Here is an 11258-nt window from a genome sequence, read left to right as displayed (position 1 = left end):
CTTCGGGCAAGATTTCACCTTGTTGGGCAAGGTTGAACTTCTTACAGTCACTTATATTTGTATTTACAGGGTTTATATGCTAAAAAGGGATGGATGGTAAAAAAGTTTATACAAGGGAATCTATACTATGCTACTGAGGGAGGTAGCAGAGCTTTTAAACTAAACAAGAGATAGCTTCCTTAAAGGACTATCGCTAAAAAGACTGAATCTGGATTGATTTTAGTTTTTGGATGCAAATCTGGCTTGAGAGTAGAGTTTGTATGTTTGTTTGTTTAATTGGTTGAGTGTCCTTGTCTCTGTTGTCTCTTCTCCCTTATATAGACAAATTAGCCCGACTGCTGTAACTTTTGCTGTTACCCGAAAGCATTTGGAGGGTAATGAGTCATCAGTCTTGTACTTGTAATGCCACTGGAAAGTGTTCTTTAGTTGGTAGTAAGTTAGTCTCCATCGCTTGTCACATCAATTATAGACACGTGGCTTGTATCTCTTGGCTGAGAAGGCCTTAACTTGCTTCTGGGCTCAATGCTAGGCTTCGGCCAAGTCCTCTTTTAATTTTGGAGCCTTGTCGGGTTTGGTGAAATCACAACAAATATTAAAACGTGTTAGTTTAAATAACTGAATAATGTCGCGGGATTTATTTTCACCTCCATTTGCGGTGCGAATATAACGCGGAGGCCTTTTTCACGCGTTCGTCTTCGTCCTTGCAATTTTGGAGTCCACATCCGGCCATTCCTTCCGATCACTGCCTGTCTCTGGCAGGCAATCAAACCCTCTCTGGTGATCACGTTGTTTTTTTTTATTTTATTTTATTTTATTTATAAATATTTTTCTACCTTTTAATTCGTTAATACATACAATATATATATATATATGCGCATTGCAGATCATAAAAATTTGAAAATGCGTAAGTGCATGCTTGTTAATAGGGAATTGGCATTAGGAGCGATTAACAACATAATATATGTTTGGTTTGTATGACAAGGGCTTCTGAATGAAAGTGTTTCAATTCTTGATACGAGAATTTGTACTACCGAAGGTGTTTCTTGTTCCTTGAGGTACTATAGATATTAACCGCGATATAAAACGATCATTGTGCATTTCTTTTTCATTAGTTTGAAACACATTTTTTTCGATTTTGTGCTTCAAATAAAGTTCTGCGTCCACAGTAAAATTTGGAATGTTTTGTTCAGTTTGGTGTCGGAGCTTATTCACAGGGGATTGGAGAATTATATACATATCCTCTTGAACGGGAATGGCAGCAGGCGCCGGAAGTCAGAAAAGCTTAAGAAAAGCGTTGAAAACAGTTGGATTGGCGAAAGCCAATGGTGATTTCAAGGTAATATTAAAGCATGCGTGTGTTGTCACCTTAGTTTGTCAGATTGATCACTTTATGATTCATAAAACTTGATAGGGGATATGCAATGCAGGCACTGGACATTGCTATCGCCAAGGCCACGAATCATGATGAACTACTGCCCAAGGAGAAACATGTTATAAGTGTGTGAATTGCTGTTGCTTGCCAACATGCATGCTTGTTTCGTTGAGTTTATTTATCTATGGTTTTCATTCGATTGGATACTTCTGATCTGTAATATGAAAATTCCCACTGATAGCTAGGGAAGTTGAGCATTCAATTATTCAGTTCGGTTCTACTAGAAAAGTAGCCTCAGATTATAAACCAATGTTTTCAGACTTGTTTTTCATTGTGTTATATGGATAGGATGCAGAGAAATTTCAGCAATAAGTTTTTCCGAGTATCTAATGTCAATTCAGAAAATAACAAGTTTGCTACTCGCCTACTTTCATTTCATCTCCACTTAGATTGCTTATGTTCTTGTGTTGCCAGCTATATTAAATGCAGTGTCAGCTTCAAGACCTCGTGCTGAAGTTGCGTATTGCATCTTTGGTCTTGCCAGGCGTCTTTCTAAGACCCACAGTTGGAAGGTATGCTCCTATTGACCACCTTGCTTATTTTGTTTCCCTTTACAACTGCTTCATGCAGTGCATACATACAGCAGAAGTAACTGATAGGTTCAGGGAGTAGATGTCAATTGCATATGATAAGATTGGGTTAGTCGATAAATATATCATAGATAATCTACTAATGGATCCGAACAGTTTAGTGTATTCAGCAGCTCAGCGGAAGTAGTTTTTCTTCTCAAATTTAACCGATTTTCCACACTACCAATGTATAATATAGGCAATATTGGTGGTAAAATTAAAGTCATATTACATCGAATCCTTTCAGATATAGGTAGTTAGTATTGTTCATGCAGTACTAGATCAAGAAGGGGAAAATAAATGTAAACTAGAACCCTCAAGTTTTCTTTATTCAATACCAGTTTCGTATCGAAATATCAGATTATTCAGCTAACACTAGACCTGATGACCTGCTTTTTAATGGTTGTCATAACCCCTTGATTTCGTGTTGTGATAATATTGGAAATGTATTCAACCTGACAAGAAGAAGTATGTAACTCCTGGTTCCACGTTGTTGTATTAGTTGTATATACATCTTTCTTCAAATAACTCTCCGCATGTATGATTCTTGTTTCCAATGATCTCCGTCTGCAATGGACATTTCCCATTATTTGTTAATGTATGAATATAAACAATATTTGTAAGAATACAAAGAGTCTCAGCTTGCAGTTATGTATATGCGTAGGTAGCACTGAAAACTGTGATTGTTGTGCACCGCGGGTTGAGGGAAGTTGATGATACATTTTGCGACTCGCTAGTCAAATATAGCTGGAGTAGAGGTCATATGCTGGATTTATCTCATGTTTGGGATGAATCAAGTACAAGTGGTACGTACTATTCCTTTTCTTAACATTAATTTATTATCTGAAGAGGTTTTCTAGCTAGCACTGCTAAGACTGACCATTGAGGTATGTTTTGGCATCAAGCATTGGGTTATTCTGCCTGGGTGCGGACATATGCATCATATCTTGAAGAGCACCTTGAATGTTTCCGCGTATTGAAGTATGACGTTCAGAAAGATCACTCGGTATGCAGTTTGAATAAATCATTATGTGTAAGCAAGCTCATCTTCAATATATTAAAGCCCACTGAACGTGTATTTTATGCTAAACCAACCCATCGTTTGGTATGCTTAAACACTATCGATTTTAACACGTCAACTGTATGTTACATTTCTTTGCTATTTTCAGATCGTTGGTCAGTTTTGAGATGCTGTTACGAATAAAGGATCTAATATGTTTGATATGTCTACAGAAACCCAAGGAACTTGATACCACAGACTTACTAAGGCAATTACCCGCTTTGCAACACCTTCTTTCTCGCCTTCTTGATTGCCAGGTGCGAATCCATGCTTTTTTACTTTATTTTTGTAGTTTCATTATCCTCTTTGAAATTTGTGTCATTCATTTTTCCTGCATTTTAAATTGAAAACTGATCTTATCCGCCACTGTTGTGTCTCTCCCCCTTAAATATTTTATGAAAGTATCGATATCTTGCTGTTTTGCAGCCAGAGGTGGGAACACTATATAATGTCTTGATTCAATATGCCCTTTCAATGGTAAGAATTATCAGAACCTCATCAATATTGTTACTAGCTAGCTATAACCTAACCTCAGATTAGCTCCTGTAATCTTCGTTCTAACCTTGCGTAGGGTGTTCCTCCATCAGGTTGCAGGTGAAAGTACAAAGCTGTATGCTGCAATTAATGGTGGTATTGTCAATTTACTTGACAAGGTGAGCCTTGGTTTTCATCTGTGCAATATGGAAGGCTTTTGTGTTCATCCTAGCTAGCTTTCATGAAACATCAATCTAGCACTCTCACTCTATTTTCTGGCAGGTTTTTGAGATGCAGCGAGATGATGCAGTTAAAGCACTTGAAATATATAAGAAGTCAGGAAGTCAGGTATATGTTGCTCATTGCTCTTGTTGTTGTACTATTGCTTCCTTCAAAGATGTTATATCAAACTTTATTTTCAAATTTGGAAACATTTTATGTTGCTGTAGGAAGAGAGGTTATCGGAGTTCTTTGAGAGCTGCAGGAGCCTTAATTTTGGACGGGCACTGAAATTCATTAAAATTGAACGGGTTGGAGTTTTCAATTTTGACTTTGTATTTCTTATGAGTCCCCCTTGAATTGATTCCTGAGTGTGGATATTATCTATAACTGCAGCCCCCTGCATCATTCTTGACTACCCTGGAAGATTATGTGAAGGAGGCTCCCTGCAGTACAACGCTTCAATGTACACCGGTATGATGCTTCAACTTTTTGTTCTGTGGTTCTCATGTTATGCACTCACCATAATTTGACAAACTTATTTGATCGAAGGGAGGCTCATGTCCACATAATAGAACAATCTAAATCTTTTGTATGTTTCTCGTGGGCAATTATAACAAGTTGTAACCGCATTATATACTTCGTGCATCAAACTTCTTTCCACCAAAATTTCTCAATTAAAGAGCTAATCAACAGCATAACTTGTGATCAGACCGATGATGAGCAAGATTCTGCTCCCAAGGAAGTTGAGACGATAGAAGGTGATTTGTTAATTGACCACAAACCAGATGATAATAATAGTGAACAAAAATCAAATGAAGGCCCAAAGAGTGAGAGTGAGGCTGCTGCCACATCACATGTTGTTGACCTCCTGGTATGGTAAATGCTGCTGCGTTTGGTATAAAAATGGACACTTGCATTTTAATTTCCTTCACTCATCTGTTCTTGTCATTCTTTATATTAGAGCTTCGATGATTTAACTCTGGCAACATCAGAATCGGATGAGAAAAATTCCCTCGCACTTGCAATCGTTGAGCCTGGTAATTAACTTCTACTTTTCCTTTGTTTTTATTTGATACTATGCTACCTAGCATGTAGTGTCGAACAGTCTAAGGATAGATATACTAAATGGTTTATTTGGCTTGTACATCTTATCACATCAGATTCCAAACCAGAATGTCTGAATACGACAAGTGCGGAGGAGTCCAGTTGGGAGGTGGCACTTTTTACAGCACCAAGTTGCCACGCAGCTGCAGTTACAGCACCAACTTCTAATGTAGCTCCAGTTGAAGAGATAAAGTCGGTAAGGCTTCCTTTCCTTGTCACGTGCTTGCACTTAGGATAATTGGTCCTGATTACGGATTTGGATTAAGGCAATCTGATAACACCAAATTAATTATAACCGGTTGTTGGAAAAAATTACTCAGAAGATTGGGGTAACATTGCTCTTCTGTGTTAAAAAATATGCAGGGTGTTGGGCTGGACAGGTTGACACTGGACAGTCTGTACGATGGTGCAATCACAAGTACACAAAATCAGAATAATAACGTGATGTACTACCATAGACAGATGCCGTCTAATCCTTTCGATGATGTTGTTGATCCTTACCAATTAGCCTCCCCATTTCACCCAACCAACATGCAGATGGCTATCATGCCCCAACAAGTACAACAAGGCCAAGTACCATTTTATGCTTCGTATAGCAATGCACTTGCAATACCGCCAACCAACATGCAAATGCCTCCTTTCATGCCTCAACAACAAGCTTTCATTATGCAGCAGCAGCAACAGCAGCAGTTAGCCAACATCAGCCATAACCCCACAAATTCTTCCAGCAATCCCTTCGCTATTGATCAGAGTTATTCACAACCACCTTCAGAATTCTTGCAATGGCATGGTTTAGTTGATCCCCCAAAAGAAGTTGAGCATTTCTGATTTCTGCCCCAAGCAAGGTTTGAGTTTTGCAGTGGAAGAGCAGCGGCAGTCCGAGTCATGAAAATTTTTGGTGTAAAATAGCAGCCATTTCAGTTCATATTTTAGGCGCTACTTGTGCTGCAGGTTGAGATGTGCTTCGACAGTAAATGACTTCTCTCTCTCATTTTCTTCTCTCCCTTTCTTTTCTTTTGAACCAAGACTAAAAGAACAATTTGTTAAACTTCAAAAACAAAAAAAATATGAATCCAAGCTGTTCGCACTTCAAAAAAGTCCTCGTGCACTGAGTCCTAGTGAAAAAAGAGAATAACAAAAAGTGCATGAGGACTTTTTTGAAGTGTGAACTGCTTCCAGCAATAACCTGTGGAACAAATTTGTAGACTGGACTTGAACTCGGCATCCAGCGATAGAACTAGCCACCACAAGGGACTAACACCCCCAAAAGACTAAACCGAACAAAGAAGAAAAGAAGAAAAAGAGGGATATAAGTGGAAGGGAAGGGCCTCCAATGGATATAAATGGAAGGGAAAGGCCTCCAATGGACCGTGCATTATTTCATCGTGCGATTTGGGAAATTTGGAAGAAATAACCAAATTTTAGGCTCCATATAAAGTTATAGCTATCATTTTAATTTTATGATAATTATAACCAAAACTTGATGTAAAAGTACTAGTATACCCTTGATATTAGGGTTTCTCATATTAAACAAAACACAACCTTTAAACTAGGAAAAATTACACTTAGAGTATACTTTCAATACTTAATTATATATTGAGACAACACCTTTTAAACATTTCAAGAAAGGACATTTTTAAATTCCGCATAAGATGACGTCATGTCCGGTTTTTCCGTTAGAAACGACATTCCCATATTCTGTTAAATAGCGATCGGCGGTGATTCAAATTATTCGAATTATATCTTCGTTTTCTCTGCTGTTTTTCTTTCTCTCTGAAGTTTATTTGTTCCGATTTATATTTCGTCATCTCCCTTAATGATCTCTCGCCATAATTTCTATTCAAATCATTCAAGCTTTCTTTGAAAGTAAGTGTTTATCTCACGTTCATCTATCTGAATTTTATGAGTTCTGATTTAGATTTTCAAGTGTTTGCGTGTTTTTGAATTTATTTTGGTTTAGATTTTGAAAGAGTCTCTGATTTTTTAGTTTTTTATTGGTCACATTTAGTTTTTTTCGATTGTTCTTGTTTTTTCAGTCATAGTTTTTTAGTTTTGAAGATTTTGATTTGGTTTTGAGCTTATTTGATCGAGTGTTTGGCGAAGACGATTTTTCATTGTGCTGCTTTTGGTTTTCATTGAAGTTCCTTTTGTTTTTTGCAGTATAGGTATCATATATATTAGTTTATGCAATATCAGTTCATAGAATCGTGTAGAATCAATTTGCAAAAGTTTTATTTATTTATTTATTTATTTTTATTTTTTTGGGGGTTGGGGGGGTGGGAACCCCCCATAAACATTTAATTTTTTCAACGTAATACATATGTAGCATAAGTGTGTAGCATCACTGATCAACATCAATTTATATAAACATTAATTCTTAACGTAATACGTGTGCAACATTATTGTGCAACATCAGTTTTATATAATAATTAATTTATAACGTAGTACTTGTGCAGTATCAACTCATAGAATCTGAATCAGTTGGCATATTTTTTTGTGGGGGGGGGGGGGGGGAGGGGGATATTTGTGTAGCATTACTTTTATTTATTATAGATTTACATTTTAAAATGCACTATGCAACATCAGTTTTATATAATCATTAATTTTTAACGTAATACTTGTGCAGTATCAACTCATAGAATCTTAATCAGTTGGCATAAATTTTTTTTGGGGGGGGGGGCGGGGGATATTTGTGCAGCATTAGTTTTATTTATTATAGATTTACATTTTAAAATGCATAGATATATACAATTATTTATATGCAGCATCAGTTTAACCTTATGTTTTTATTTTTCTTTTGGGTGTAGATCATGTCCGTTGTTAAAGTGTTGAAGTGTGTATATGAAAATTGTGCATTAGTTGTGCCACTTTATCCGCATACTAGTTATGAGGATTTGTGTGGGCAATTGACCTTGAAGTTTCCAAGTTTGTCATCAGGAGGCTTTCTGTTGAATACTCTTTATATGGAGGTGAACCAAATTGTTTATTAAAGTGCAATGAAGATATTCAGACCCTTCTTATAGTGAGTAACTTGATTTCAAATCTAGTTGTTGATGGTTATGTTCAAGCTAAGAAGGAGATGTCTATTGTTTCTACTAGTAGTGTGTTGTACTGCTGTTTTCTCAAAGAAACTGTCGGAGGGGTGTCAATGGCATGTTCATGCTGTTGTGCAACAACCTAGTGGTTGCTTTTTCATTAAAAAAATTAAATAATATTCATACTTGCACTGGACGTATTCATCAAAAGGAGAATAAAAGGCTTGGCCTTTCTATTTTGTCTTCTTTGTTACCTGCCAGGGTTCGTTCGAATCTCTCTATTAAGGCAAACGATGTTATGAGAGAAGTGAAAGAGAGTTATGGTCTTGATGTTAAATACCATGCAGCTTGGCATGGCAAAGATATTGCATATAATGAGGTTAATGGTGATGAGGTTCTCTCATTTGCATTTTTGCCTTGGTACATTGTTGAGTTTGTGCGTGCCAATGATGGATCGTTGTGTGCACTAGAACTTGATAATGATAGTAATAGGTTTGAAAATTATTTATTTAATTTGGAGCTTGTGTTAAAGGATTCCTATGGTGTAGACCAATGTTGTTCCTTGATGGTACGCTTTTGAAGGGAAGATATACTGGTATTTTTTTTGGTTGCTGTGCTAAAAATGCAAATAATGGTAAGTTTTTTATAAGTTTATTAAAGTGGAGCATCAATTAAATAAAGTGCATCATCAATTTAATAATGTGCAACATCTGTTTATTAAAGTGCTGCATCAGTTTAATAATGTGCAACATCTGTTTAATAATATGTAGCATCTGTCACACCTTGGCCCGGGCCCCCACCACATCTTGGGCTCAACTCCACTGTAGCACGATATTATCCGCAGAGAAGTGAGTTCATAGAGAAGTGAAAGAGAGTTATGGTCTTGATGTTAAATACCATGCAACTTGGGCAAAGATATTGCATATAATGAGGTTAATAGTGATGAGGCTCTCTCATTTGGATTTTTTCCTTGGTACGTTGTTGAGTTTGTGCGTGCCAATGATGGATCGTTGTGTGCACTAAAACTTGATAATGATAGTAATAGGTTTGAAAAGTTATTTATTTCTTTTGGAGCTTGTGTTAAAGGATTCCTATGGTGTAGACTAATGTTGTTCCTTGATGATACGCATTTCAAGGGAAGATATACTGGTATTTTTTTTGGTTGCTGTTCTAAAAATGCAAATAATGGTAAGTTTTTTTTAAGTTTATTAAAGTGCAGCATCAGTTAAATAAAGTGCAGCATCAGTTAAATAAAGTGCAACATCTGTTTATTAAAGTGCTGCATCAGTTTAATAATGTATAGCATCTGCTTAATAATATGCAGCATCTGTCACATCTCAGCACGGGACCCCACTTCATGTTGGGCTCGACTCCACTGTAGCACAATATTGTCCTCTTTGGGCCTCGACCATGCCCTCACGGTTTTGTTTCTGAGAACTCACACGAGAACTTCCCAGTGTGTCACCCATCCTAGGATTGCTTTCATGCGAACTCGCTTAACTTTGGAGTTCCTACGGAACCCAAAGCCAGTGAGCTCCCAAAAGGCCTCGTGCTAGGTAGAGATGGGAATATACATATAAGGCTTACAGGATCCACTCCCTTGGGCGATCTGGGATGTAACAATCCACCCCCTTTAGGGGCCCGACGTCCTCGTCGGCACACTTCTAGTCAGGGATTGGCTCTGATACCAAATTGTCACATACCAGCCCAAGCCCCCACCACATCTCGGGCTTGACTTCACCGTAGCATGATATTGTCCGCTTTGGGTCCTGACCACGCCCTCACTGTTTTATTTCTGCGAACTCACACGAGAACTTCCTAGGGGGTTACCCATCTTGGGATTGCTCTTACGTGAACTCGCTTAACTTCGGAGTTCTTACGGAACCCAAAGCAGTGAGTTCCTAAAAGGCCTCGTGTTAGGTAGAGATGAGAATATACATATAAGGTTTACAGGATCCATTCCCCTAGGTGATGTGGGATGTAACAACATCAGTTTATTAAACTGCATCATTAGTTTAATAATGTGCAGCATCAGTAATGTTTATGTGCAGAACCTGTTTTTTGATATAATTATTAATTTTTTTTATATACAGAGATTTTTCCTGTGTGTTATGGTATTGTTAACATTGAAAATGAAGAGAATTGGATGTGGTTTGTTGAACATTTGGCTCAAATTACCAATGAAGGAATATCATGTTTGTTACTGACTGACATCATGGGCTTTTGAATACTATTCGAAAGTACTTCCTTACTGCTTCTCATGGTTTTTGGATTATACATTTGAGGGAAAATTTAGAGAGGCGATGTGCAGGTAATAAACTTTTTAAGGATCAGTTGTGTGAATATTTCAAGAATTGTGCATATGCATGTAGTGTTGAAGATTTTGATAGGAATATTGAGAAAATGAGAAGTGTTGGTGTGAGATATTTCTGATTCATTTTTATATGATCTTCCAAAATGGCATTATTCTATTATACATTTTCGAGGAAATCGGGGGGGGGGGGGGGCAAATGAGTAATGCAACTGCAGAATCATTTAACGCAATGATTTCTGAAGAGCGTCGGATGCCTATTCTTGATTTGATTGAATCAATCAGGGGGATGTTGATGGTCATGATATCTGACAGGAGACATGTTTTAGAAAAGTGATTTTCTTTGTTATGTCCATAAAAAAAGAAGATGATCTTAGAGGTTTTGTTCAAAAGGTAGTCATTGGATTGTTAGTAGGTCATCTGATGACGTGTTTGAGTTTCGAGGGGATAGGAACTCTTTTGTTGTTATGTTGGATCAACACCAGTATTCATGTGTTCAATGTAAAGCAAAAAGGATTCCTTTGTGCTCATGCATTGCAAGTTATTTTGCATGGTCATCGTGATATCGAGGATTTTGTGTATGACTATTGGAAAATTTCTTCTTATAAGCTAAGCTATCAATTTCTTATTGTCCCTGTTTCTGACTTGAACAAGCCCACTTTTGATCTACTAAATGCTCCTGTTAAGCCCCCTCTTACAAGGAAACAAGGTGGTAGACCACATATTCATCGTTATAAGTCTAAAAATGAGACAAGAGGTGCAAGATGTAGTTGTTGTCATCAGATTTCACACCATAACAAGCAGACATGTCAGACTTTAATTTGATTTTGGTTTTTATTTTTTGAGTATTGGATTTTTATTTTTTTTTGTATTATGGAAGTTTGTTATTAGATCAGGTTTTTTGCTATTTTTTTTTTATCAAAATAAGTTTTGGATTTTATCCAGAATAAGGTTATACGTTTTGTATGCAGCATCAGTTTGTTGTATTTTGCAATATTTGCCCATGTGATTGTGTCAGCCCAGCAACATCATCAGTAGTAGCTGTTTTCAT

The 11258-nt window shown here is 37.0% G+C and overlaps 1 protein-coding gene across 2 annotated transcripts; it reads left to right on the top strand.

The window, feature by feature from the left end:
* Nucleotides 1-639: 639 nt before the first annotated feature.
* Nucleotides 640-6137, top strand: LOC137738185 (putative clathrin assembly protein At5g35200). 2 transcript variants are annotated; one of them, XM_068477811.1, is made up of 17 exons: nt 640-777; nt 983-1055; nt 1191-1336; nt 1428-1497; nt 1847-1944; nt 2666-2807; nt 2907-3007; nt 3235-3318; nt 3488-3538; nt 3649-3714; nt 3818-3883; nt 3985-4065; nt 4151-4228; nt 4467-4628; nt 4719-4794; nt 4918-5057; nt 5225-6137. In XM_068477811.1, the coding sequence occupies exons 3-17, from the start codon at nt 1253-1255 to the stop codon at nt 5687-5689; spliced, it is 1764 nt and encodes a 587-aa protein (XP_068333912.1). In that variant the 5' UTR covers nt 640-777; nt 983-1055; nt 1191-1252; the 3' UTR covers nt 5690-6137. The 2 variants fall into 2 exon arrangements, with proteins under 2 accessions (XP_068333912.1, XP_068333913.1); XM_068477812.1 differs by lacking the exons at nt 640-777; nt 983-1055; nt 1428-1497 and having other exon boundaries at nt 1222-1336.
* Nucleotides 6138-11258: the final 5121 nt, after the last annotated feature.

Source organism: Pyrus communis, chromosome 6 (assembly GCF_963583255.1).
Source record: "Pyrus communis chromosome 6, drPyrComm1.1, whole genome shotgun sequence".
NCBI lineage: Eukaryota > Viridiplantae > Streptophyta > Magnoliopsida > Rosales > Rosaceae > Pyrus > Pyrus communis.
The sequence above is the reverse complement of the archived record's forward strand: the minus strand, read 5'-3'. Positions and strand labels throughout refer to the sequence as shown.